Below are 27,845 nucleotides of genomic sequence, written 5' to 3' on the forward strand. Positions count from 1 at the left end.
ATGCTCAGAGGCTTCTTTCTGCAGGCGACGCCTCCCGCGGTCGCCCGCTCCCTCCCTCCTGGCGCAGCGGAGGGTCCCGGGCGGAGCGAGGCGTCCGCAGCCGCCCAGCCCCCGGGAAGAGCGCCGCTTGCCCGGCCCGGCAGGCGGCGCTCCGTCCCGCGGGGTCTCTGGCCGGACTGCCCTGCGCGGCGCTTCCTCTGCGATCGCCCGGGAGCCCCGGCGGCGGCGGCCTCAGAGCGGCCCGGACACGGCCCTCGACGGGGCGCCCTGCCCTCCCTCTGTGTGGCCGTCCGCGGGCGCCTTCCCGGAGGGCCCCGGCTGCGCCCCTCGCCCGCCCCGGCAGGTGCTGCTCCCCGACAGGCCGCTGGGAGGCCGCGCCGGAGCTGCCGGGCGGCGCGACTCTTATTTTGACACGGCGGCGGCGGCGCCTGCCCGGAGTGGCTCCTCGCCCGGGGCGCAGCCAGCGCGCTCGGCCCCCAAATGAGCGGGCGGCGGCGGCGGCGGCGGCGGCGGGCGGCGGCAGGCGGAGGACGCGGCGGGCGCTGCTGCCCGGGGGCTCCGGCGGCTTCAGTGCGGGGTGAGGCCGGGCCGGGCGCCGCGGCGGCGGCCACAACGGAAAGGGGCGGCGCGAGGACCCGCCGGGACCTCCCGACCGTCCGGTGCTGAGCGGCCCGGCAGGCGAAGGCGGAAGAGGCGGCCCCGCCGCCCCCGCGCACCCCCCGGGAGACTCGCCACGGCCTCCCCGGAGCAGGTCAGGCAGCGCCGCGCGGCGGGCCGGGAGGGTCATTGTCCGGGAGGGCGCTCGCGTGGCCGCGCTGTCAGCGGCGGAGGGCGGGCGGGCGGGCGGAGCGGTACCGGGAAAGGCGGGCGGGAGGCGCCGGCGAATGAGGCCTCTCCGGACCCCTCGCGTCCTGACGACCGCCAGCCCGGCGGGAGCGAACGAGGGGGAGGCCCGGAGGCCGCCGCCGTGCTCCGCCGAGGCCCCGCGGATGTTGGGCCGCCAGTCCAGCCCTGCAGGGCCTGCGCCGCCGCTCTCTCGGCCGGGCCCGTGGCCGCCTTCGCGGCTGCTCTTCCGGGCCGCCGCTGTCACCTCGGCCCCCGGGACGGGGCTTTGGCGGGCCGAGTGGCCGGAGGGCCTCGCGCGTTGCCCAGGCGGCGACTCCCTTCCTGCGGGGCCCAGCGCGGGGCCTGTGGAGGAGGCCGGGGAGTGGCTGCCGTCCCTCCGGCGGAGCAAGGAAGGAGCTTCCGGCGGCCTCGGGCAGGTTTCTCCAGCGGTTTTTGGCCCATCGCCCCGCTCGGCTGCTGGCGGCCTCTTGCCCTTCCGGGTGCCGCGCCGCCAGGCATCGGTCTCCCCGTCGGAGCCTGGCCTGACCGAACCCCCTCCCCCGAGCCCCCCTGGATTGTCGGGGGCAGCGGAAGGCCTCCGTCCCTGTTGGCCTTGGGCTGCCTTTGTGGTAGCACCTGCCATGAGGCCTTTGGCCCCCCTTCCATGCGGCTGCCCCCTTCTCTTTCCCCTCGCTGCCTTGGAGCTGTGTCTTCTTCCTTCCAGGGCCCAGTAGCACAGGAGATGCCCAGGGCCAGGTGGGCTCTAATGCCCTGCGCTGCCCCCCCCCCCCCGCAATTGTTGGAAGGCCTGCTCCTGGCGACTCGCCTGGGCGTCCCTGCCAGCCCCTCTGCCTCTGCCAGCCAGCCCTGCTTGCTCTGCTGCCACCCCAGGTGACCATGCCCAGATTTTGGGCCTGCCCCTTGAGGAAGGGGTTTAGGCTGCAGCTCTCCATTCCATGCATTGGGTGGCTTGCCTGCCCACCCACCCCTGCCCTGTTGTAATTGCCGGTTGTGGGGGTGAGGGTGCAAAAGAATGAGCTGTGGGTCGTGTCTGCATGTTGGCCAGGTGGGGATTGCTGGCTCAACCTGGAGCCCTTCAGGTGTGCAGGGTTCCCGGCTGACCTGCTCCTTCGGGGGACGGGAGTTTGGTGGGTGCCCTTCATTTTTGCCCTGGCAGAGAAGAAGGCCTGAGGCTGCCTTTGGGTTACTTTACTTGGGCTTCTTTCTAGGCTCATCCCAGGCTCCTCTCCTTTCTCGCTGCTTCTCCAGGAGGCTCTTGGAACCCCCAACCCCAGTTGGCCCAGGCTGGGTCCCACCCCTGCAGTCCTGCTTTTGGGTGGGGGTGGGGGTGGGAGGCTGCTCTTTAAGCATCCTTTGAACTCATCAGACCTGCAGAGCTGAGACTGTTTGGATGGCCAGCACCTAAACTTGGGGGTGGGGGGTGGGGAGCTGCCTTAGGCAGAGGAGCCTTACCTACCACATTGCCTGAGCATGTGTGAAACCTCCCCGCCCCCCACAGGAAGAATGGGTCCTGGAAGGAATAGGTCAGTCAGCAGCGTGAAAACTGCCTCTGCCCGCCTGCCTGGAATGGCCTGGAGTGACTTCCCCCAGTTGGGGGGGGGTCTGGCTCTCCTGCCTCAGGGAGTCCCTCCTGGGTGATGAAACCACAGAGGGGGGAGAATGTGTGACTTGAAACTGCCCCCTCCCCCTATAAGAAAACTGCTGAGTAGCTGCTTTCCAAGGGGTTGTGTGGCCAGAGCCAGGCTGGCTCGACTGCCAGAAGCAACAGGGTGGAATTTCCTCTGCCTCGGGCCAGCTCATCTCAGGCAGGCCAGTGTGTCTGTGAGGACGGGCCAGACTAAGGGTGGGGGGGGAGTGGAGACTGGAGCCAAGAGCCCCCCTCCCCTCTTAGGCCTGGTTCATATTTTCTCATCCAGGCTGGGCTGTTTTACATTAGGCGCCCCCCCCTCCAGGATTCCCCATGCAGCCGCTAATGAGCTGAGCCTCCCTGCCCCCCCCTCACAGTTTTTGGCTGTACTTGGGACATTTTATAGCCTTTTCTCGCAGGAGGAAATGCCAGGAAGGGCTGCCTCTTGCTTTTGTGAGGGCGGGGTGTGTCCCACTAGAAGGGGAGAGGCTGGGGCCAGAGTCTCAGCAGAGGGCCCCCTGCCTGGTCCCAGGAAAGGCCAGAGGCGTCCCAGACAGCTGAGGTTTGGGCCTGGCCAAGGAACCATTGTGGGCAGGTGGCAGAGGGTGACCAAAGAGAGTTACGTGGTAGCTTTACCCAAGAGGCTTGGCCCAGGCCAGGCACAGTTCATGCTGGGTTGGAGGTGCTGAGAGCGAAGAAGAGTGAGCAGGGAGGCAGGCTCAGGGCATCGGGCAGTTTTATAAGACCCATTTCCTGCTGTGCACATGCATGCATTTTGTGGCTCTTTTGCATCCACGACCTCTTGCCAAAGCCTCTGCGTGGCTTGGTGTTGGTGACAGACGCCTAGGACTCTTGTGGCACCCCACTGTTTGCCGCTTCATGCAGTGCCTTCCTTGGGTGGGTTTGCTGATTTTTCTTTGGCTGCAGGAGGTCCAAGCAACCTCTTGTCCAGGCAGCCTGGCTGCTGGAATAGACAGCAGACCAGATGTGCAACACGGGCTCTTGGGTGGTTACTGGAAGGGCAGTCTCTGAAAGCATAGTGTTGGCGGAGTCGGGATAAGATTGGTGCAGCAGAGAGGAAGGTTTGTGGAGCTTGATGTAGCAAACAAGCCCTTTTCTCTGCCTGCTGTTCTACTTGCTTGGCTTCCCCCCCCCTCCCCTTCACTCTGTTCGAAGGACCCTGAGAAAGAGCATCTTGCGCTATGCTCCCTCACCCTTTGGCTGATCCGCACCCAGCCTCTCTTCGTGGGCTTCGCTGTCTGTGTGCTGGTCTCTTAGTTCCCCTGACTTCTGATACATCTTGATCGGCAGTCTTGATGTGCCAGTTAGGGCAGCTCCCTTTAGGACTGCCTTTTGTCAGAATTCCCTGCTTCAATGCGCTTTTGCTAGACTAAATGGAAGCCTGAAAATTGGAAGCTGCCTCTTCTCCCCATGACTACAGAAGTCTTGTTGGAAAGGTTCCCCCCCAAAGCCCCTAAGCATGCATCGCCCCCCACCTTTTGCCCTTTTGCAGAAAGAGGGGTTTTCTTTTGCCTCTGCAACAGGAAGGGGTGGGAAGCTGTGGGGGCACCAACCCTCCTCAAGGGCCAAAACCTTTCTTGTCACTGAAGCTGATTCAGCCCGTGGCCTTCTCAGCTTGGTCGGCGTTTGGGACAACAGTCTCGAGGTTTGTAGCCCAGTGTCCTCATGTGAATCGGGAGCTGCTCTCCTTCCCTGCCTTCCCTGTGTCTGGTTATCTTTCCCTTATTATGGGAGGTCTCCACCGCTTCCTCATTATGCCTCGAGTCTTGCATATATTTGTCCTGCTGGCAACTCTCTTGAACTGCAGTCCTACAAAGTGGAAGAAAATGGCAGGCACCATCACACCCTGCCATCCTCCTGACGGTTTCTCAGTCACTCCCTGGCACATTTTGCCCCTGCTGGGCTCCCTTTCCCTTACAAAACCAGCTCCTTGCAAGAGAGAGATGCCTCCTTGTGGCAAGCGCCATAGCAGTTGCTGCATGTGAAGAGGGTCACCTTGGCATGGCTGCACTGCAGGGGACCAAGCAGTTGGCATCAGGGCCTTGCAAAGCTCTTAAGAGAATAACAGCACTGGAAGGGACCTTGGAGGTCTTATTGTCCAACCCCTGCGGGAAGCAAAAGACTCTCCGCCTTTTCAGGCAAATGTCTGTCCGGTCCCTTCTTAAAAGCATCCAGTGATCCACAACCTCTGAAGGCAATCCATTCCACTGGTTTACTGATCTCACCATTAGGAAGTTTCTCCTCAGTCCCCTGGGTTGATTTTCTCCTTCATTTGTTTCCATCTATTGCTTCTTGTCCTGCTTCCAGTGCTTTGGAGAATAAATTGGCCTCCTTTTCTTTGTGGCAGCATCTTATTGGAAGACTGCCATCATGTCACCTCTAGTCCTTCTTTTCATTAAACTGGACGTACCCAATTCCCACAACCCACATTCTTACGTTTTAGCCTCCAGTCCCCTAATCATCTTTGTTGCTCTTCTCTGCCCCCTTTCCAGAGTCTCAACCTCTTTTTTATATTGTGGCAACCAAAACTGGATGCAATATTGGCCTTGCCAAGGCTTTATAAGTTGGTATTAAGATTTCATGTTGTCTTGATTATGTCTCTTAATAATGTACCCTAGGATTGCATTGGCTTTTTTGGCAGCTGCAGCACACTGCTGGCTCATATTTAAATGATTGTCCACTAGGATGCCAAGATTCCTCTAGCCCCTTTGCTGTTGAGCCAGGTTTCACCCAATCTGTACATTTGGTTTTTCTTGCCTAAATGTAAAAACTTTACTTTTCTCACACTGAATTTCATTTTGTTAGATAGGGCCAACTGTTCAAGTTGAGATACATCTAGATCTTGGGCCTATCTTCTGGGTTGTTGACTATTCCATCTGCAAATTTGATGAGTTCTCTTTCTATCCTCTCATCTAAATCATTTATGAAGATACTGAAGAGTCAGGGCCTAAAGCAGAACTTGGGGGTATCCTGCTGCTTACTTCCCTCCATGTAGACATAGTTTCATTAAGGACTACACATTGGGTGCAGTTTGTCAGCCGTTACAAATCCATCTGGTGGTGATGCTGTTTAACCCACATTTTTCTAGCTTACCAAGAAGTAGGTTGGTCCACTTTTATCAAATGCCTAAATCCAAGTATACTATACCCAGAGCATTTTTCTGGTCCACTAACTTAGTCAACTTGTCAAAGAATGAAATACAATGTCATTGTTTGGCATGATCTGTTTTTGACAAACCAATGTTGACTTCTGGTTATAAGTTTGCTTGCTTCTAGCTGTTCCCAGATCTGTTGCTTGATTATCTTTTCCAGGATCTTCCCAGGTATTGATGTCTGATTGGTCTGTAGCTTCTTGGATCTCTTTTTTCCCTTTTTTTTGAAGTTGGGAACCACATCAACTTTTTTCCAGTCCCCTGGTAATTCCCTGGTGCTCCAGGATCTTTGAAAGATGTAGTTCATTGGTTCCAAGATCAGGCCTGCCAGCTTCTTCATAACTCTGGGATGTAATCCATCCGGTCCCAGTGATCTGAACTCGTCTAAAGCAGACAGGTGTTCTCTTACCATTTTGCCAATTTCAGTTTGAATTGCTAGCCTTTCTTTTATGGTTTTGATAAGGGGCTAGTTTTTCTTTTTGTGTGAAAACAGATGCAAAGAAAGATTTAAGCAGCTCTGCTTTCTTCATGCTGCTGATCACTTCCTTGGCATCTTCTCTCCTTAGTGGACTGATTGTTTCTTTGACTTCTTTCTTTTTAAAAAAAATGTTGAAATAATTTTTTAAAAAATTATTTTTGACATTGGTTGCAAGCCTTCATTCTGAACCTTAGCTTTCTTGGCCTCATCTTTGCAAATTCGGGCTACATGCTATTTTTATACTTTTCCTTTTTATCTTTTAGTTTATAAGAGAATTCTTTGTATATCCATGCTGGTATTTTCTTGGATATCTTATTTTTCTTTTTTCAGTGGTATTGTGCCAGACTGGGCTTATATTTTTCAGAGTTTCCCAAGCTTCTTGAGTTGTTTTCCCTTTAAGATTTTCATCACAGAATTTTTCACAAGCTCTCCGTTTGTTGAAATAGCAATAGCATTTAGACTTATATACCACTTCACAGTGCTTTACAGTCCCCTCTCAGTGGTTTGCAGAGTCAACATTTTGCCCCCAACAGTATGGTTTGATTATGTTGTATTGCTTTATATTGAACTCTGATATGACATGGTCACTCTCCCCCAAAGTTTCTATAGCTTCAACCCCATCTATCATTTCACCTCCATTAGTAAGAATTAGGTCCAATATAGCTGTCCCTCTAGTTCCCTCCTCTACCTTTTGGATCACAAAGTTGCCAGTTAGGTTGGTTAGGAACCTGTTCTATCTCCCACTTGATGCCAAGTTGATGACAGAGTAGTTAAAGTCCCCCATGACTACTGTGGTGTGTTTCCTACGTGCATTTGAACCCATAGGCATTCTGGGAGGCTTTCGTCCTTGGTTTTGTCCGTGTCTGTAGAGAGGCGGTGATCTCTTGCTTGTGGCTGCAGGGGCTCAGAGCTGCTGGTCACCTGATGGCAGCCCAAGCGTCCCTCTCAGATGACTCGAGGTAGGGCCATACAGGTGGGGAGTGGAAGGAGCGGAGGGATTATTCAGATCCATCCTTGGACAGTCTCTGAGCATGTGGAGAAGGCCAGTTGGTCAGGGCTTCACCTTGCAGACCCTGGAGGGGCATCGGGGTGTTCATGGCATGCTGCCCAAACCTGATGTTCCCATTGCTGGGCCTGTCCTGGGCCAGGCAAGGGTGTGTGTGGAGAATATGGGCCCTTTGCTCCGCTTAGCCTTATTGCGAGAATGCTATGGAGAAGTGGTGACCTTTGACCCTGGTGCAAACTCAGGCCAGCGCATGGGGACAGATCAGGAGGTGACCCGGAGGCAGGGGGTGGGCTCTGCCAGATGAGGTGGGGTAGCAGGCCCCGAGGGGCTGGTGCATTTCCCACTCAGGAGGGGACACGCCTGGGTGATCGGCTTCCTTCTTGGCCCTGCTACCAGGGGCCCTCCTCTGCTGCCCACTCGGGTCTCCTGGCCCCAGGCAGCAGGCTGCTCTTCCCTGGGTCTGTCTGCTGGCTGGGCTCTGAGGAGCCAGAAGGGCCAGGCAGGCCACAGGACAAAAAGCTCTCCAGAGCCAGGAATGGCAGCCTGGTCCAGGAGAAGCCATGCCACGCCCTGAGGCTCTAGGTGGGGGAGGCCAGAATAGGGCTGGGGGTGCCATCCTGTGCAGGATCTTTCCCTCCCGGGCCCGCAGGCGTTCTGGGTGAGCTGGGCATGGCAGCAGACCCAGCCGGCTGAGTCAGGGAGCTGGCTGGCTCCCAGAAATCAGACTGTGGTTTCTCCCTTTCCCTCCAGCCTGGGCTTTTTTCCACCTTCGCTAAGCGACAGTTTTGTGTATGCACAACAAAGGCCTCCTTTCCCTGGCTCCTCTGGGGCTGGACCAGGCGTGAGTCAGTTGGGTCCCAGTGGGACAGGAGTGCGCAGGGCAGCCCTGGGCCAGGGGACCTTGTTCTCATCAGTGCAGGCTGGCAAGGGACCCTCATGGCACAGGGCCCTGCAACCCCAGCGCCTCCTGCTTCCAGCCCACCAGGCTGGCATCAACCAGGAGGGAAGCTGGTTTTCAAAGTGGGAGAGGCTTCTCGGGGCCTGGGTCAAGGGGGCAGGAGCAAACCTAGCGTCTGTCTTTCAGCCCATTCATCTGGTGCAGTGGGGCCCCCCAGGGCCCCCCCAGTGGAGCACGGTGTCAGCCTCTCCCCCAGAAGACAATTGACTGCCGGTGGTCCTTCCTGGAGGGCTGAATCAGTTTTGTGACTTGGCAAGTTGGGGGGAGGGGCGTCCTCCTCCTTCCCAACTGCTGCCGGGCCCGGGGTGGGTGGGTGGGTGGGGGTTGGGCTTGAGAGTAGGACTTGGCCCTGGGAAGCTTCCGCCAGTTTCCCTTGCGGGAAAATGTCTGATCAGAGAATGGCAACTCCGCTTGGGCAAGGACGGGGTTGTTGCGCAACCGGCGGTCGAGCTGAGAGATGGGTTGCTGGCAGAGGCCTCTAGACACAACAAACCTTGGCATCTGGCTGGGGCGAGTCGGATCCTGGCACCGAGGAATTCCAGACGCCTCTCCAGCCTCGCTTGGAGGGAATGGCACGAGGAGCCGGAGATCCTTCCTCAACAAGATTTGCTTCATTCTCAAAACTTGCAGAAAGTTCTGGGTCTGTTCCCACTTCAGACAGCGAAGAATGTGATCTTTGTAGGAGCCAAAGGATCTTTGGGAACTTCTCTAAAGATGGTTTCTCTTCAGGCTTCGACCTACTTAGCGCATTGCTGTGGGTTGCAGCGACCTGGAGTGACACTGACTCCGAGACAGGCATGGCCTCGCCTGGGCTGAGCAGGCGGAGGGGGGTTGCTCCAGTTGAAGGCTCCCTTGCTAGGACTACCCACCCCTCGGAAACACGGGGGGTGGGTGGGGAGCCAGCCCGGTCTGCCTCTGTTTCCCAGGCGTCAGCTCAACAGACGATCCCTGGACCAGCCCAGAGGCTAGGAAGAGAGGAGCCCTTGCCAGGTGTAATCCAGTAGAATGGCCCAGGTATTCGAGGGAGGCTGCCTGCCGGCTGTGGCCGCTGCTTGTGCCCTCGGAGAGATTCCCTGATCCTGAGCCTGTGCCCTCCCTTGCTTCTGGGCCACTTCCCTTCCCTGCTGCCTTCCCAGGAAGCGCTGGGCCACTCTCTGCCCTGGTGTCCCACCTCCCCCTCCAGCTGTGAGGAGTGCCTAGCCTGGAGGTTGTGGGGATTGGGGGGGGAGGACGGACACAGGGAGGCAGAAGAGGAAATTTGGTGGTTTTACAGCTCTGCAGCCCTCGGGGGAAATGCGTGGAGGGGCAGGAAAGCGCTGTAGAAGTTCTGGAATAATTCTGGGTAAAGTGACGGGGGAGAAGCACCCTTCTCTGCCGGACGCTGAGAAATGCCTGCAGGCGGGAATGTCCTCTTACTGGTCGGTGACTTCAGTTTGACCCAAGGGGCTCGGAATGACTCCCGTGCTGGTCTGTGGCAGAAAAAGTCGCCTTCTCCCATCTTGGAATCCTGCTTGCTTCTCTTGGCCAGTCGGGGACCTTCTGGCAGGTAGCTCTATGCATAGCGGTGCTGTGGCTAGGAGGCCCCCGGTGAAGGTGGGGCACGGGTGGGTGGAGAGGCCAGCCGAGGATGGGTCTCGTGTTCCACATCAGTGCTGTGTATTTTCTTTTTACTTTTTCTCCCTTAAACGTCACAACAAGCAAGGAGTCACCCTTCTCCTTGCTGGTGACAATATCTGCTGCTTCCCCCCCCCCCCCGCCCTTCTCTGAAGCCCCTGGCTGTTCCCTCCAGGCAGAAACCTCCTCTCCCCCCCCCCACCCCTGCCCAGGAGGAGCCCTTGAGACAATCTTCCAGTCTCAGGGGACCCTTCCATAAAAATGGGTCTTTCTCAACTCGTGACCCAGGGTAGGTTTTCCCCCCCTTCCCTCCCTCGTGGCAGCCCAGCCGAGAAAGGCTGCTGTAGAAAGTAGGCACAAAGGGTGACGGTCAGAGAGCCTGGAGCAGGACACTGGGCCTTCCTTGGGGGGGGGGAAGCAGTGCCCCAAGGCCCCGTCGGCAGGGCCTCCCCTAATGAGCAGGCTAGCATTCCTGGCTGTTTCTTGGAGAATTATTTGGATTCCCTCAGCACAGAACGTGGGGCACTGCGTGGTTGCTGGCCTGGGGGCCTTCAGGTGGTCAAGCAACAGGTAGGAAGACATGTTTGAGGGTGCAGGTTCTCCAGGCAGTCGGAGGCAGGACACAGGTTGGTGCCCTTGGAAGCGGGGGCCGGGGATCTGGATCTTGCTGCTGGTGGAGGGCACGGCCTTAGTGTGAGGACCGTTTTTGGCTCCACATTCCCAACTCCTGGCTTGGCTTCAGGTTTTGGAGGTGCTTCTCTTTAGCCCAGCAGGAGGGATGGTGGTGACATCCAAGAGAATGTCCAGAGACCCAAAAACACTGCACTGAACTCAGTCTGGATTTGGGGGAAGGCAGGTGGGCTCCTGTGGCTGCCGAGAGCTCTTTCCTAGCTGCCGAGAGACCCACTGCCTCCCCCAGTCCCTGCCTTGCAGGTTGACCAGCCCTGTGGGGGAGGCTTGGGGCTGTCCAGTGGAGGGAGAGGCTACCATTCCCTCCGGCATTGGTTGCCTCCCCTCCCCTCCTCTTAAGGGAATCAGGAGAGGGCCTGCAGGACCCTGGGATGGGCCTGTGTCTGCGAGGGTGTGCAGTCATAGCACAGGGCACATGTCGTTCTCCAGGCTGGGTAGATGCCCAAGGGGCCCTGTGGTGGCTGGTCTTGCAGGAGGGAGCCCTGTGCTTGGCCCAAGGGGTCATTCCAAGCCCTGAGCAGAAATCCGGGCGCCATTCCAAGCCTTGCCTCCCCTCCTGGGCTGAGTGGCTGGGCATACGGCCGCCAAGGTTCTGGGCACGTGGGGCTCTGAAGGCTGTGGCCAGGCTCCCTCTTTTGCCCAGGGTCCCTTTGCTCTTCTCCAGAGCCCTCCTGAGGGGCTTCCTTTGATACCTGCTGCTGCTCAGGCTTCCCCAGCATCAATCGGGGGAGAGGGGAAATTGCCTCATCATCCCCTGGAAATATACTCAATTTCTCCCTGTGCTTTTGGGCACAAGGCCTTGCAAGGAGCATGCATGGTAAGGGCAAAGGAGGAGAAAAACGTTGCAGGCTCAGTGAAACACCCCTCTCTGTCTGCTGGGTGTCCCTTCTGCCCCATAGTCGTCGTCGTCGTCCCCCTCTTTACTTGACAAGAGCCCAAGGCCTCAGATTAGCAACTTGACCCCAGGGTCCCCTGCTCACTTGAAGGTTAGACCATCTCGTTGGCTGCTCTAATCCAGCGTCGGTTCTCCTGGGGAGCCTGGGGCCCAGAGGCGTCCGCTTGAGGGGCCTTGTGCCCTTCTCCCTGGGCTGCCCTTTGACATACTTATTTTTCATCCCTTGTCTGGTAGCCATTCCCGGTTTCCACGTTTCATGGAAACAGTTGTGCGGATCTCGTAGGGCTTATCGGGGGGGGGTGAGGAAGCCTTGAGCCTGATGGGGCTTCAGAAGCCCCCCAAGGGATCCAGTCTCAAGCAGCAGCATCCCATGAGGGAGGGTTGCCAGGGCAGAGGCCAGCAATGTGGACCCTCCCTCGGAAGGCTTTAGGACCTGGAGAGCTGAGGCAGAGGAGATCTGCCCTTCTTCTGCAGCCGAAGCCAAGGGGACCCTGCCGCAGGTAGGAGAGCGGTCCCAAATCCTCCTCCCGCCCCAAGGCCTTTCCCACCAGCAGGGCCCGGGGCTGGGCGGGGCGGGGACTGCCGTCCAGGAGCCAGTTGGAGTCCAGAGGCGTCTGGCTCCGTCTCCTGCAGGTGACTCCTACTCCCCCCTCCCTCCCTCCCTCCCCAGCAGGCTCTCCCTGGGCAGCCTGGAAGTAAATCTCTCCTGGTGTGGAAGGAGGAATATAAATATCCCCGGAGTGATGTGATCTTTCCAGCTGCTATTAATAGGCCCCCAGAGGCTTAGCCGCCCCATGTGACAACGAGACTTAAAGAGACAGGGTGTCAGAAAGGAGCCCCCCCCCCAGGCCTGGAGCACCTGATGGCCAGAGACAGCTGCAGGTCAAGGGATGGGCTAGGGCCCCTCCCCACCTTGACCCTGAAAGTGGTGCTTCTAGGTAGGGCTGGAGAGGATCCAGAGCCCCCCACAGGCCTTGAGAGTGACCTCTTCTCAACCCCATGGGGGTGGGCCTTCTCCCTCCCCTGTCCTGAAACTCCCCCATTCAGCTATCCCTTCGGATTCACTTGGCCTCTTTCGAATCATCTGTTAATGGCCATTTCCCCAAAATGCTACCAGGGACACTCGGGCCCATCAGCCACTCTGCGGCACAGTTTCCATTGTTATGTTACACTAGAGGGGCTGAACTCCATACAGAACTGGGTCATGCCATATATTTATATGAAGGGATGGGTAGGCTCCTCCGTCATGCCATATATTTGTATGAAAGGGATGGGTAGGCTCCTCCGTCATGCCATATATTTGTATGAAAGGGATGGGTAGGCTCCTCCGTCATGCCATATATTTGTATGAAAGGATGGTGACGGGGCCTGTAAATTCCGCTTCGTGTCCAGTGATTCCCAAGGTCGAATTGCCATGTTTTTTAGCAACTGGACATAAGGGATTAAATCGATGAAACCCAAAATTCCTTTCCTCATCAGGCCCCAAAAGGAATACCTATTTATGTTTTGTTTTTGGTCTCCCTTGCTTTTTAGTAGTCCTCTCCAGCAGTTTGGAGAGCGGCTTCTGAAGGTCTCGAGGCTTCTTTGTTGCCTTAATCATGCAAAATGATTTTGGATTGTAAACAGATTTGGTCATCTTAGTGCTGAGCCCAAACTCTGCTTAGGAAGATATTGGTCCCAGCACTTCTCCTTAGAGCTTTTCATCTTTCTCTGCTGGAAGAATTGTTGGTTGTTTCTCTTCTGTGTTTTCTCTTAACTCATAATGAAGTTACTGTTTATCCCGGGACAGCTGAAACGCCTTTTTTAAACAGACTTTCCTCTGTCCAAAAATCTGATGGACATTGAAAAATTAATCAGACTTCTGCAGAAGCCATGCTGATTCTTCAATATGTCTGAACATGTTTAATCCTGCCTCCCACCCACACAGTTTCCCCCCTAATTGGAGCAATCTGCATTGCCTTGGCCAGTTCTACAACACGGTTATCTTTGGAGGAGAACATCTGGAGGGGGCAACTTTTGGAGTGGATCCCCTGCCGGGTTCAGCCAAATGTAGTGTCCTTCCGGTCCAAACATCTCCTCCTCTTCAGGCGGCCTCCTCCTCTCATGCGGTGCTGGCCACCCCTTTCCTTACCTTAGCCAGGAAGGGGTGCCAAACAGAAGTGGGTTGCTCTCGGTTCGGCCCGAATCGGGCGAACCAGTAGTGGCAACGGCGGGAGAATTCGCCCACTCACCCGGAAGCTTCACAAGCAAACCGGTAGGAAAAAAAATGGAAACCCACCACCGGTGCCAAATTGCAAACTCCCAGAGGCAGCAGGGGGAAATCTTGGGCCGGGAGGTTGAGGGCTTGTTGGGAGTGAGGATTGCGAGGTTTGCCGGAGGTCTCGGGGACACCTTGGCACAAAGTGGGTGTCCTGAGCAGGAGGTGTAGCATCTGCCATGGCTTCTTCTTAGCCCCCCTCATGATTGTTTTTGTCTTCTTCCCTCTACGCACCCAGGAGGCATTTGGCCCAACCGGAAGTGCCAGTGGTGGTGGACCCAGAGACGAGGGGCTTCCTCCAGTGTCGCTGCCAGAAACTTCAGCCAGTCAAATGCACCCTGACAGTAAACTGGCCAACCATGGAAAGACAGGTAACAGCAGTGCCCACTCCCAGCCCTGGCCCCACCCTGTCAGTCCCCCTCCCATCAGCCACCTGGGCGCTAAAGATGTGGGCGGGGCAGGGAGCCAGGGCAGCAAAGTTGGCCCACCCGCCACAGGCCCTCTGGCACTGAAAGCCAGCCAGGCTCCTGTTTCTGTCTTTGGGGCCTTGAAGGGCAAAGTCAGGCGGGAACGCAGTGTCTCCATGGATTCGGGAGAGCGGCGGGAAGCAAGTGCCACCCCACTGGACAAGGAGCTGAAAGGTGAGGGGGCAGGGGGGGCAGCAATGGCCTCGCTTGCTCCATGGGTGGGGTGGGGTGGGCTGCCATCTCATCTTCCCCCCCAGCAGCGCCACCCTTTGGATGGAGGAGGGCTTAGCGCAGCCTTTTGCTTGATAGGCGAGACGCTCCCTCGGAGCAAGAGGCGCTGCGTGCTGGAGAGGAAGCAACCCTACAGCGGGGACGAGTGGTGCTCTGGGCCGGAGAGCGAGGATGACGACAAGTCCCTGGGCAGCAGCCACAGTGAGTGCCCTCGGGCTCAGGCATGACACTGCAGCCATCTCTCTGCTGCCCAAGGAGGCAGTGGCCCAGTCTCCCAGGGCCCCTCAGGGAGACGCAGCCAGGCCTTGGGAAAGGGTGGCCCCTGCAAGCGCCGCCTCCTGCTTCTCTCTCACCTCCTCAGTGCCGGCTGCTCGGCCGGCGCTTTCCAAGGAAACCCGCAGGAGGAGGAAACACCCATCGTGGCTGGGGGGAGCATGTGGCCACCAGGGCCAGGGGCTAGCAGGCCTTTCCAGGGAGGGGGGCGTGACTTGGGAAGGCACTGAACTGCAGCGGTTGTTCAGCCCGCCGTGGTTGTCCCTCGCAGATTGCCACGTAGCCGAGTCGGCCATGAGCGGAAGTGCACAGCTGGGCCCAGGATCCAACCCTTTGCCGGCCCTGAGCGAGAGCAATACGCCTGGCGCCCCTCACAGCGCAGCCCCCAGCCTGCGGTCAGACGCTGGAGGAAAGCAGGGCCTGCAGCTGGTCTATGTCTTCACCACACACCTGGCCAACACGTAAGCCGTGGCTCCTCCGTGGGTGTGGGGAGCATCTCCTTTGCCTTCCCCTCTGCCAGCCCCACACCAGGGGGAGGTTTCCCCGCAGGGAGGCCGGCATTGCCCACAGCTGGGTCCCAGGCAAAGGGGGGCGGCCCTGATGGCTCTTTGGGTGTCTGCAGGGCTGCGGAGGCTGTCCTTCAGGGCCAGGCGGACTCCATTCTTGGCTACCATCAGCAACATGTGCCCCGGGCAAAGTTGGACCAGGTAAGGATGGAGCTGGGGAAAGGCAGCCGGTTGTGCTGCTGGGGAGGCCAGACTGGCTGTCCTGAGCGGGAGACCTGTGGCCGGAGCAAGGGTGGTTGCCGCCACAGGCTCCCACTCCCCGCAACGACCCTCTTTCTCCTTTTGCAGCCAGCCCCTCTCCCAAAGATGCCGGGTGCCGTTGAACCCCTGACGCTCCACTTGTCTCCCGCCAATACCCCTCAGGGACCGCCAGCCCTGCCCCCAAGCAGCCAGCCCCCGGGACAGCAGGCAGGAGGGCCCCCCCTGGGGCTCGGCCAAGGACCTCTCTCTTCCAGCAATGCCCTCCCACCAGAGGGGCCCCCCGAGGAGTCTTGCCAAGACCTGACGCCCAACTCGATGGGAAACGGCAGCAACAGCAGCAGCTCCGTGGCCCCCAGCAGCACCCACCCCAGCACTCCCACCACGCTCGGCTCCCTACAGGCCAGCACTGCAGAGGGCTTGTTGGGGGAGGGGGCCAGCACGGGACCCCCCGTAGCAGGAAACGGCCCTCGCAACCCCCTCAACACCGAAGGTCTCTCCAAGGAGCAGCTGGAGCACCGGGAGCGCTCACTGCAGACTCTGCGGGACATCGAGCGCCTGCTTCTGCGTGGCAGCGAGGCTGAGCCCTTCCTCAAGGGCGGGCCAGGCCCCGGGGAAGGCGCCATCCTGCCCCCCCAGGCTGCAGCCCCACATCCTCCCCAGGCTGCTCTCTCCGGGGCAGGGGTGAAGAAGTATGAAGAGCCGCTGCAGTCCATGATTTCGCAGACGCAGAGCCTGGGGGGCCCAGGCCTGGAGCAGGAGGGGCCATTGCCCCCAGGGGTGGACCTGAGCCAGCCAATGAACATGGTGCTGCAGCGCCTCGGCCAGGACAGCCTGACCCCCGAGCAGGTGGCCTGGCGCAAGCTGCAGGAGGAGTACTACGAGGAGAAGCGTCGTAAGGAGGAGCAAGCCGGACTGCATGGGGGGCGGCCGCTCCAGGAAGTGATGCTGGCCCAGCCCCTGGGAGGCGTGATGCTTCGGGGGCCCCCACCACCCTACCACAGCCGGCCCGGGGAGCAGTGGCTGCTGCGGGGGGCCTCCCTGGACATTCAGGAGCAGCTGCGGCCCACCTTCACTGGCCCCCGCGGCTTCCCGGGTGGCCATGTCCAGAGGGGCTTTGCCACGATGCCCCTGGAGTCCCTCGGCCCGGTCGGCGGTGGACCCCGCCCCATACAGCCCGGCCTACCGTGGGGCGAAGACCTTCCCCTCAGGGGTCCGGGACACTTTGCGCCCGGGGGCCTCTCGTACCCCCCAGTGCAGGGCGAGGCTGAGCGCTTCCTGCCATCCCGCGCCCGTGAGGACCTGCTGCGCCACCCCCTGCTGGAGAAGCGGCCGGGGTCTTTGGGGCTGGAGATGGAGCGTGTATTGCCGACCCATCGGCAGGTGGAGCCCGGCCTGTTTGCCGGAGAAGGCCTGGGCTTGGAGTTCGGAGGGGGGCGGGCCCTGATGAGCCCCCCACCCCCGCTGCAGGAGGTGGAGCCGAGCGCCTTGGCCACGCCCACCAACCTGAACATGAACGTCAACATGAACATGAACCTGAGTGTGCAGATGACACCCCAGCAGCAGCAGCAGCAGATGCTGCTGACCCAGAAGGCCCGGGGGGCGGAGCTGCTGCCCCCCGAGGAAATGGCCAGGGGACGCGCCCCAAACAGCAGCGGGGCCCTGATGGGGGGCCCACCGAAGATGCTGATGGGGTCGCCCTTCCCAGGCCAGGGGCAGCAGCAGAGCTTCTCCGGGCAGGGCCCCTTCCCCCCTGGGCCACAAGAGGTGGGCGGCACGCCCGATATGTTTGGCCCGGAGCAGGGCGGCATGGGCGGCACCCCACGGCTCAGCCACGTTCCCCTGCCACCCAGCACCAGTGCCTCGGCCACCAACATGCACGCAGCTCCCATCCGGGGCCTGGGCCGCCGCCCCTCGGACCTGGCCCTCAACATGGGGCCGATGAACTCGCCCAGCGTGGGCCGCCTGAAGTCTCCCACCCTCGGCCAAGCGCATTCCCCCCTGGGCACGTCCCCTTCGGCCAATCTCAAGTCGCCTCAGACACCTTCTGCCCTGGTCAGCCTGCCAGCTGCCAGCAGTGCCCCCCTCAAGTCCCCACAGGTGCTGGGCTCCGTTCTCAATGTCCGCTCCCCAACTAGTTCGCCCGGCCATCTCAAGTCGCCGTCCATGGCCGTTTCTTCCCCAGGATGGGCGCCCTCCCCCAAGGCCAGCCTCTCCAGCCCAGGCAAGCCAGCCCTCGGAATGGGCAACTCCACCCCTTTGGGCCACCTGGAGCAAGGTAAGGGCAGAGTTCTGGGAAGGGAGGCTTTCTGGAGCCCTTCTGGCGTTCCCCTGTGAAGGGAGAAGGGGGCGTCTTTTGGCAGCCAGCCCCCCCGGTTCCTTTCCTCGCCTCAAGCCACCTTGGAGGAGGCGCTGCCAGGCCCCCAGGGGCAGATGGGCCTCTGAGCCGGCTCTCTCCCACTTCATTGCAAGAGGCTCCCTGGGGTCCCCCCTGGCCAGCTCAGCTCAAGTGCCAGAGAGGCCGCTAGGCCCTGCAGGTCCCTGGGAAGCCGGGAGGCCTATTCTGAGCAGCCCCCTTTCAGGGCTTCCACACGGCTCCTGAGTTGCCCCGGGGCAAAATGTGGGCAGGGGCCAAAGTGCCAGCGTTTCCCCTTGCTTGCAGTTGGATGAAAGGCATCCAATATGGGGACTGGCAGGCTTTAGTCCCCCAAACAGGGCCTGTGACTTCAGGGTGCCCAGAGGTCCCCCGCTGGCCTAAGGCTGCTTATTGCTGTTGTTTGCCACCAGGCTGCCTCCTAGTTTTGCAGGGCAGAAGCATTTCTCTGCTCAGTAGGGGGAGGGGAGGTAACCCTATTTTCCTTTTAGCTCTGAAATGCCAAAAGCAACCCGCCCCTCCCCTCCCCTCAACTCGCCCAGCAGATCCAATTGTGAGGTGAGAGATGCCCCTGTTTGCAGGTCCTCCTGTAGGAAAGTCCGAGGTATCCCGGGGGTCTCGCTCAGCCTTAGCCTCCCCTGGGATATCTGTGGGGATCATTGCCTGCCTTGGGGATGGGGTGGGGTGGGGTTAGATGGGAGAGAGCCTGTGAGCACCCCGAAGGCTCCCAGGGACGCCTCCTCCCCCAATAGGATGGCTATTTAGATCCCCCCGCAACACACACACACACACAGGGCATCTCCTAGCATCAGTTTGGAGAGCTGGAGGGAAAGAGAGCGGCTGCCCTCCTGGCCCGGCCGGTGGCCTTCCCAGATGCCTTTGGCCGGCATGGTTTTGGCTGTGTCAGCTCTTCCCCCGGCTCAGCTCCGAGGGTTGCCTGATGTTGCTTTGACTTGGCCTGAAGACGCTTCTGTCTCTCTCTTGCAGGCGCTGTGCCCTCTGGGTCTCGGAGCAGCTCCTCTGCCCCGCCTGGCAACGTCTCTGGCCCCCTGAACCCCAGCCTGCCTTTTCCTTCCTCTCCAGATCCACCCCCATCCCAGAACCCTTTGTCCCTCATGATGTCCCAGATGTCCAAATACGCCATGCCCAGCTCCACGCCACTCTACCACAATGCCATCAAGACCATCGCCACCTCCGATGACGAACTGCTCCCGGACCGGCCCCTGTTGCCACCTGGGGCTATGTCTGGTAAGAGTTGGGGGGGGGGTTCGGGCAGGCTTCCAGGGGCCGCCTCTGGGCCCCACGACAGTGCCGTCCAGTTGGGGCATGCTTGCAATGTGTCCTGCCCCGGGGCTTATTAGCGCCTTGCGTTTTCCCTTGCAGGCATGGGCGGAAACCAGCCCAATCCAATGCATGTGAACTCTGTGGGGCCAGCCCCTGTGCCGAGCCCTATGGGCCTGAACCTCGCTGGACAGCAGCTGCTCTCCCAGGAAGTGGCAGCCCCGCCGATGTCTTCGCCCAGCCCCCTGGGGACCGGCCTCCCCATGCACAGCGGCGCTCCTGTGCAGAACCCGATGATGGCCCCCGGCCCCCCAGATGCCCTGGGCCAGCCCTGCGGCCCTTCTGGCCAGCTGGTATTCGCACCACGTCTGCAGCAGCAGCCCCCTGCCAATGGTGGCATTCCAATGGCCCCAGGAGGGGCAGCCGGACCCGGGTTACAGCCGCCGCCTCCCCCACAGCAACACCACTACCCGCCTGGCTTGGGAGTCCCTCCGGAGGAGCTGCCCCCCCAGCAGGTGCCCCCCCCGCAGCGGCTGACCGGGCGGCTGCCGGAGCCCTACCCATCTGTGCTTCCGGGAGTGGCCTCCGTGCTGAGCGATCCAGAGCTGAGCGATGTGATCCGGCCCACCCCAACGGGCATTCCCGAGTTCGACCTCTCCCGCATCATCCCTTCAGAGAAGCCCAGCAGCACGCTGCAGTACTTCCCCAAGGGGGAGGGCCAGGGGGTCAAGGCCCTGCCCCCCTCCAACCTGCACCTGGTGAGCCTGCAGAACATGATGGTGGAGCAGGGCCAGGCCCGGCCCAGCACACAAACGATGCCACGTGGCATGGCCCTGTGCCACCCCGGACAGATGCCCGTGCTGGGCAGGACAGGCCTGCCCCCCCAGCAGAGCCTGGTGGGTAACAGCCTGCCCCAAGGGCTGGTGCTGCCCCAGCAGAGCCTCCTAGCCCAGCAGAACTTCCTGCTCATGCAGGCCAAGCAGCGCAGCATTTCCGTCTCTGGAGAGATGTACGGGCAGCCGGCAGGGCACCTGATCTCCCCCCAGGGCTCCCTTATGGGGCCCCCGTCCCAGCAGAACCTCATGGTCTCTATGCGCCAGCGCAGCGTCTCCTTGGACGGCCAGATGAGCTACGGCCCTGGAGCCGGCAGCATGGCCAACCTGCCCTTCTAAGGCGTGTCATGCCTTCTCTGCTTGACTTCTGGAAGGAGGAATTGGGAGGCGTCAGTCGGTCTGGGGAGCAACGAGGAAAAGGTAGAAGCCCTCCGCCTCCACCAGCTACCCTGGCGCCAGATGGAAGTCCCACCCAGCAGCTGCCTGCAACAGAGCGGAGTCCGTGCACAAGCTGCCCACAGGGCTGGACACTCCAGGCTGGTGCTGGGACAGGGCCTGAGGTGGCGTTTGCACCCCCGCCCCCTTAGCTCTTCTTACAGGACGTTGGCCCCAAAGAAACGCCACGAGAGTGGATGGCCCTTTCCCCCCGTGCTGTGAAGGGATTGTGGCCAGGGCAGGAAACGGGTGGCGGGGCTTCCCAGACTGTTGGGCATTGCCCCTTCAGTGGCCGCCTGTGTGTGCTAGTTTTCCCATGGGGGCGGCCAGATGGGGTGAGCCCTTTGCTTCCATGCCTCCTGGCGCTCTCTGCCCGGCCCCTTGCTGCAGAATAGCCGGCTCCACGGCCCCTTTCCACTTCCTGGGCTTGTAACCTGAGGAGGTTTGGGGATCAAAGGTCGAAATAGTCTCCCATTGAAAAAAGATGGCTTCCATTTGGCCGCAGTTGCCCACAAGGAACGAAGAGAAGGGAGAAGCGAGCGGCTGCCCTCTAGCATTGGCAGGGACTGAATGGGGCTCGCAGGGAGACGGGCGCCAGAGGGCAAGCCCCGTAGCCCCCCTTGGGAAAGGCTCGCCTGCCCCTCGTGTGTGTGAGTGTGTGCGTGTGTGTGTGTGAGCGGGGTGTCCATTTGCTGCCTGGAACGAGGCAGTGGACGGAGCAGGTCAGGGAGGCCCTTTCTCTTGGCCTGCCCAGGGGTTGAGGAGCACCCGAGGCTGGGGCTCAGGGTGGGGGCTGGGTCTTGCAGGCCCCTCCCGGCAGATGCACCTGGCACTGCCAAGCTGGGGCGCCTCTGCACTTTTAAACTCAGCTTCTGCTGAGACCTCCCCCCCACCCCCGCCCCCAGCTTTGGCAGTGAAGATCAGAAGAGGGAGGGTGGAGGGGGGGCTGCAGAGGGCCTGCTGGGGCAATTGGACACCAGAATTAGAAGCCCCGAGGAGCAAGGAGGCGGCTGGTTTCCCAGGGTCTGGCCAGGAGTTTCACCACAACAGCGCCCCCCCCCCAAACGCCACAGAAGGGGCTTCCAGTGACCCACCATCACATTCATCCTCGCTTGGAGCATTCATGGGCTCTCCCCCCCCCTCCCCAGCTCTGCCTTGTGCTGTGAATGTGGTCCAGTCTAGTGTCTCCTGCCTCCCTTCCTGTTTCCCTGCTGAGCGCCCCCCCCCGCCCCCCGCCGCCGCTTCCTCTGCCGTCAGTCAGGAGGAGGTGCCATCAGGGTGACCCAGAGCCCCTGCGGCTCACTGGGGGGCAGGGGGGACGACACTGGATGCTCCATGCCATCTCCTGTCAGCCATGCATTTTGTACCAGTCTATAAATAAAAATATATAAATAAATATAAATATATAAATACAATATGTGAAGACATCTTACCGGTTTTTATTTTGAAATGATTTCTAGGCTTGTTTTGGGGTATCTGTGCTGCCTGTAACGTATTGATTGACCTGTTTTATAGGTGCCTTTTTATTAAAAAAAAAGTCAAAACTTCTGCCAGGAGCTTTTTGTGGTGTCTTTATCTCCCCCGGTGCAGGGATTGGCACTGGCCAACTGGGCGGAAGCCTCACCATCCCCGAGATTGGAGACGGGCACCCTAACCCTTCATGGCTGAGGCACCCCCTCCTCTTTCCCGGCTCTTTTAAGTACTTCTGTACGTGGAAGTGTTTCATGCTTGGCTGCTGTGTCCGAGGGTGGTCTTACAGGTTAATGTTTTCAGTTTTAAAAAGAGAGAGGAGAATATTTGTGACTCCGGGTTGAGATGAGGGGCCCTTGGTGCTGTCCTCTTTGGGCTCTTTCCTTGAAGACATCTCTGGTGGCCCAGAAAAGCCATCAGGCACACCTGATGCCCCCAGGCCCTGTACCCCTCATAGCCCTCGGTTGGGGGCTGGGGTTGGGGAAAGGGCAGTGCCAGCAGCAGGAACAGCTGCTTTCTCTGCTGGGGCTTCCGCTTGCCAGAAGGAAGAGGCCTTCTGCTCTGCCCTCAGGGGTGGGGAGGCCGTGCGGCATCTGTGCGGGAATCCCCTCTGCTGCTTTCTTGCTGAGGGTTACTTGGTGGGAAGATGTTCCCCTCCTGCCCCATGACACAAGGCAGAATTGCAGAGCATACACAATGCCAGTCCCAGAGCAGCCAGACAGCGAGTCCCACGTGGGGATGGGGATGGTGGGAGGGAAGGAAGGCCTGGAGGCTGGTCAGATCAAAAGAGGCAGCCAGCTCACCTGTGAGCAAAGGAGCCTCTGCCGGCTGCTGGTTCCTCCCCCCCCCCCCCCCCCCCGTAAGATGGAGCAGAGACTGACGCGTCTTTGGCTGGTAGAAGCCAGGAAGCCCCTCCCACAGCACACCTTTCTCAAAGGGCGGGGCTGGCGGGGGATCCCACTCTGCCATGCGGGCGTGGCCTCCAAGGCTGCCTCAGAGCTCACAGCAACCCTGGACCTGACTCGCATCCGACACACGTGGGAGGTCCCCACCAGCCTCTACGTTGCTGTCAGGACAATGAGGACTTCATTTGGGTGGGTTGCCCTCACCCCAGACCTCCCTCCCTCCCTCCCTGTTGTGCTGCTTGCTGACCCTCTTTCTTGGGCCAACTGCAGAAGAAGCGGGGAAAGGCTCGCAATGTCTTTATTTCAAGCAAGGGAAAGCACAAGGAAGGCTTACAATCTGTTTCACACATTCTCCAGAGGAAATATTTACAGCAAAAATACAAAATTACTGGGAACTTTGTTAAACAAGCCTGGGGATTTTAGAGGCTGGTGAAAACTGCCGGGATCATGGCAAAGCCAAACCTGTGAACGGGCCCTTGACGGTGCAGCTCTGGGAGGGGCACCCGGGGAGACCACGGTTGCAAAGGAAAGGGGTTTCTGAAGAGAGCAGTTGCAGGCTTGGCTGCCCCTGGGGACAAGGCAGAGGCCACAGGAGGTTTGAGGAGACATAGGCTGGATTTCCTTTGGGGAACGGAGGACTTCCTCGCCTCACACACTGGAGATAGGCAAGCTGCTAATGGGACAGCCTGCCCAGAAAGAAGAGTTCCTGCCTGGGGCAGACGAAAGCAAAGAGCAGCAAGGGGAAGGGCCTGTGCCAGGACCCAGGCTGTGGGATTCCCCCCTCGACTCCAAGGCGCCTGGGTTGACTGTGATGCCAGCACTGACCATGGCAAGGGTCTCCTGGGGCGAGCCAAATATGCAACATGCTCTGTATGGAGGCAATGATGACACAGCCCTGCTCTCGAGTAAACCTGATCTGTGTGAGCAGCGCAATCCGAACCAGGACAAGCAAAGGCGGGGTAGCAGCCAAGCCTCCCGTAGCTTCCTGGGAAACAGCATCTAAGCGATTAGAGAAGGTATGTGGGGCTCAGCCTCTGCTTTGGGCCCAAGTCGGGTCCGAGCCTTCCTCCTGACACTCTTGGCCGTTTGGATCCTTGTGAGAAGTGAACCGATCGGGCAGACTGGAAGACGTGGCGTTTCCGGAGTAGGAGGAGGCCCCATGCCGAACACTGGAGATGTTGGTCTCCGTGCTGCTCTCAATTCTGCAGGGCCCCAGAATCTCCTGCAGGGCCCCCTGGCTCAGACAGCCCACATCGTGCAGGATTCGGCAAAAGTCATGGCGGAAACGGATGCCCACGAAGGCGTAGAGGATGGGATTCAGGCAACAGTGGCTGTAGGCAAGCACCTCGCTCACAACAATGGCACTGCTCAGCCCCTGGTCAAGCGTGCAGGACTTCCCTGTGACCTCCATCTTGGCGAGGGTGTCCCAGAAAATGATCACGTTGTAAGGGGTCCAGCAGAGCAGGAAGACGCTCGTGACCGCAATGGCCACCTTCACGGCCTTTTGCCGCTGCAGCCGCTGGGACCGGCAGAGGAGCCTCACGATGGCTGTGTAGCAATAGCACATGAGCCCCAAGGGCAGGAAGAAGCCCACCAGGTGGTAGAGGAAGCGTTTGGCCAGCCAGGAGTTGATGCCGTGCGTGCCATACTCCCTGAAGTGGCAGACACTCAGGTTGTGGCTTTGCACCCAGACCTCTGTGAACAGCAAGTCGGGCATGGCCAGCAGAAAGGAGAGCAGCCAGACGCCCAGGCAGGCCAAGTGGACGGAGAGGCCACGCTGCCTCTGGAAGGTCTGCAGGGCGCAGACCACGGCCAGGTAGCGGTCCACGCTGATGCAGCCGAGCAGCAGGCTGCTGGCGTAGAAGCTCATCCGGTTGGCGGCACTCAGCAGCTTGCAGAGGAAGAGGCCGAACACCCAGCCCGCCAGGCTCTCCACCACGCCGAAGGGGAAGGTGAGCAGCAGCAGCAGATTGGCCAGGGCAAAGTGGAGAAGGAAGAGCTCTGTGGAGGTACGGGAGCGTCTGTAGCGCCACAGGATGACCACCACCAGGAGGTTGCCTAGGCCTCCAAGCAGGAAGATGAGCAGGTGGACAAAGGGCACCAGGACACTCTGGAAGGTCTGCCCGGAGCTGCCTTCCGCCTGAGGACACAGATATTCATCGTAGGAGTAGTTCCCTTCGCTGTCGGTGAGGTTGTAGTCGAAGGTCTGGGGAGAGAGCAACAGGGAAAGGGGATTTATGGGCAGGGGCTTCTGTGTGCTGTCCCTTGCAGAGGGGGGGGGCTATTCAGACCCCACGATCCCTACTCCATCCTCACCTCCTCCAATGGTGGGGACAATCATGCTATGGGCACTGGACAAACCAACCGGGAGGATGAAGAAACAACTGCCGATTGAAATCTGGGCGGCTCCGGGTTGCTTCTAGAGGCCCCTTTCACTCTTGTCCCTCAAGAAACTTAAAAGCAACTTCTGCATGTCTGAAGCAGCCAATGAGCGCGTTGCCCCATTCCAGCCTCGGGGGCTGCTATTGTCTACATGTTGAGCTAGTGGAGCAGGAGAGGACAGTCCGGGGCCTGGGAGATGAATCACTACAACAGGCGCTGCCCCCAAATATCCTAGCCCCGCAAGGGAGCCTGTGCCACACAACCAACAAGAGGGCAACGGGCATCAACCCCCGCTGACTGCAGGAGCAAACAGGTGGAAGCTTTGCTCACTGGGACAACCCACTGCCGGCCGGCAGGAAAACCAACGGAGCCACGAGGGTCTTCCTATCTTGGAGAGAAGAAGTGGATTCAAGGGGGGTTTTTTTCCCCTGAAGGGGGGACCCTCAACTGATAACCTCTAAGGCTCCAATATTTTGGATGTTCTCTCTTTTTTGGGGGGGGGGAGTGTCATTTTCACAAGTCAGTTAAACTTTCTGTAACTTCTGGTCAATTTCAGAAGCCCAATTTCATTTTTCCAACTTAGCGCTTGCCAGGCCTTTGGAGGGGCTTTTAATAGTGTTCAAAGCTGCTGCTGCTTCAAAACGTGAAGAGGAAGCAGATGTTGAAATTGAAGGGGGGGAGTGTTCATTGCACTCCTTCCTTAAAGCTGTGCAGTTTCAATTGTTTAATTAGCTTTGAATTTAAAAATGGATTTTGCCATCTTAGAACTGGGTAGCCACCTATGCTTCTGCTCAGAAAGCCAGTCCTGTACGGAGTCCTGCGGAGGGGAGAGGAGCATGAACTGGAAACGCAAGGAGTTTATCCTTTTCACTCCTCACGTGCTGAAGCCCCCGCAGATACATTGATTACGCCTTAATCCCAAAATGGTTGAGATCCTCTATAAAATCCCAGATTAATCCAAAGTCAGGTCAATTTTCAAAGTAGTTTCAACTAACAATTTTATCCAAATGTTGCAAAGAGAAGCAATCTGCTTTTGACCCGCTGACCATGAGAATTCCTTGGCCAGAAGATGAAATAGGGAGGGAATAGAAAAAAAAAAAAAAAGGCAGGCAGCAGCTCTTCTCCAATCACTCGTCAAGGTGCCCAACCCTGCAGAGCTGCTGCTTTGAGTTGTGCCGGGCCAGTGTGGTTGCAGCAGGGTGGGGGCCCTCATCAGTCCTGGGTGGGGGGACAGAAGAGGAGGAAAAAAGGGAAGTCGGCTCTCGTCTTTTCTCCCCTAGGGGACTAATGGGTTCTGGTGACTGGCCCCAGCGGAAATCTCACAGGCCCTGCAGACAGCTGCTTCCGCTACTACCAAAGCCCATCATTCTGTTGCAGGGGGGCTCCGATCCTTCTGTTGCCTTCTCCCCGCTTTAGGGGATCCCCTAGGCTTCTTCCAACCATGCCCCTTCCACCGGAATCATGGAGGGGCCCAGCTCCTGCCCCTTCTCTCTGTGAGGGCTTTGGAAAATCAGGCAGTGGAAAAAGGAGGGGTAAGCAGTCACTTCCTTCTGAACATGCCCCCTTGAGGGTTTTCTGTAACAGGCCCCCAGAGGCCGATTCCAACTCAGAAGACAAGGGGCTCAAAAACAAGTAGACCAGGCCGAGGAGCTGCGGAGAAGAATCTGCAGCTCTTCCTTGGCCCTGTGGCTGGCATCTGGCTGCCTCAGCACTTGCACCCAGCCTTCCCCAGATGCATTCAGGTGCTGAGCATTTGGCAGCACCAAGGGGCTTCTAGCCAAGGAAGCCCTCAGCCCCCTTTCCCCAGGGACAAAGCTTTGGAGGAGGTGAAAGCGCCCTGCAGGGCCAGGTGGTCTCCTGCCCAAATGATAAAAGCCCAAGTCCTGGCTGCACACAATCGCCCTCCCAGAAGAATGCAGCCCAGGGCCCAAAAAGTAGCACTCCTGCACCCTCCAGAGGGATTCCCCCTCCTTCAGGCCAGCAGAAGTCCCAAGCGGCTTCTCGGGTCCGAGGCTTCTGTCCATTGGGCCCCCTCTGCCCTGTTCACGGAGCAGCCCAGCTCTTTGTCAGAGCTGCTGGCAACACTCACCCAGTTCATGACATTCTCCAGGGTGACCCTAAAGTCAGCCATGACTTAGGAAGCAACACACGGGGGCTCAGCTTGTTGTCGGTTCAGCAGAGGAATGATCAGGGGAGGAAGGGCCAAACAAGAGAAGGAGCCTCCTGATTTGCAAGCCAAATTAAGTTTCAAGATTCTTATTACATCAAACCACTTTTTAAGAAGTTTCCAGCCTCTGTTGGAGTTGAAGGTGACTCAACCCAACTCAATCAAGTTTGTGATGAGCCCACCGAGACAGGTGGGCTATTCAGGTCTCCTTTCCACCGTTATTTACCCTGCCCCCCCACCCTCTACTTCGTACCAGAGTGGGCAAAGCTCATTTCCAGATTCCTTAACGTTGCACCTATGGACTTACATAATGGGAAGGAGGCTCCTGGGAAACGGGCAATGCCTGAATGGGCGTTTGGTTCCTAACTGGGAAGGAAGCTTAGCCGGTGTCCTTCCTCCCAGCTTGAGGCTGCGGCTGTTGCGAAGAAGAGCCGCACGGCGGAAGACACTAAAGCGCCAGAACCCCCAGAGCCTCCCATGGTCCCCCAAGGACTCCGCTTCCAGAGCTTCTCCCACGACTACGGCAGGACCCCCCTCCTGTCCTTGCCCCCTGCTCAAGACCCCGCGGGCTTCCTAGGGAGACGCCGAGCGGGCCGGGAGAGGACACCCAAGCCGGGGCGGGCCGCGGTTTGCGGGGACGGGCGGGCGCCGCTGGAGGCTGGGACGGAGCAGCCCCCCCCTCACCCCCTCAGCTGAAGCGACGGGGCCGCGCCGGGCGGG

General features: G+C 59.2%; 2 protein-coding genes across 9 annotated transcripts; one reads left to right on the forward strand and one right to left on the reverse strand.

Moving 5' to 3' along the window:
- Positions 1 to 456: 456 nt before the first annotated feature.
- BCL9L (BCL9 like) lies at positions 457 to 21,749 on the forward strand. Of its 7 annotated transcripts, none has more exons than XM_081961153.1 (9): positions 741 to 751; positions 13,782 to 13,914; positions 14,067 to 14,184; positions 14,320 to 14,442; positions 14,786 to 14,975; positions 15,137 to 15,221; positions 15,369 to 17,556; positions 18,640 to 18,900; positions 19,036 to 21,749. In XM_081961153.1, exons 2-9 carry the CDS (start codon positions 13,903 to 13,905, stop codon positions 20,103 to 20,105), a joined length of 4,047 nt encoding a protein of 1,348 aa, XP_081817279.1. In that variant the 5' UTR covers positions 741 to 751; positions 13,782 to 13,902; the 3' UTR covers positions 20,106 to 21,749. The 7 variants fall into 7 exon arrangements, with proteins under 7 accessions (XP_081817277.1, XP_081817280.1, XP_081817279.1 ...); XM_081961150.1 differs by lacking the exon at positions 741 to 751 and adding an exon at positions 885 to 1,716 and having other exon boundaries at positions 18,736 to 18,900; XM_081961148.1 differs by lacking the exon at positions 741 to 751 and adding an exon at positions 893 to 1,716.
- Positions 21,750 to 22,735: 986 nt separating this feature from the next.
- CXCR5 (C-X-C motif chemokine receptor 5) lies at positions 22,736 to 27,724 on the reverse strand. Of its 2 annotated transcripts, none has more exons than XM_081960648.1 (2): positions 27,048 to 27,724; positions 22,736 to 24,782 (listed from the first exon to the last, which is right to left on the reverse strand). In XM_081960648.1, the coding sequence occupies exons 1-2, from the start codon at positions 27,087 to 27,089 to the stop codon at positions 23,604 to 23,606; spliced, it is 1,221 nt and encodes a 406-aa protein (XP_081816774.1). In that variant the 5' UTR covers positions 27,090 to 27,724; the 3' UTR covers positions 22,736 to 23,603. The 2 variants fall into 2 exon arrangements, 1 of the variants encoding a protein (XP_081816774.1); XR_014176007.1 differs by having other exon boundaries at positions 24,646 to 24,782; positions 27,433 to 27,724.
- Positions 27,725 to 27,845: the final 121 nt, after the last annotated feature.

This window comes from Natrix helvetica, assembly GCF_964273705.1.
Source record: "Natrix helvetica genome assembly, chromosome: 8".
In the NCBI taxonomy this organism is placed as follows: Eukaryota; Metazoa; Chordata; class Lepidosauria; order Squamata; family Natricidae; genus Natrix; species Natrix helvetica.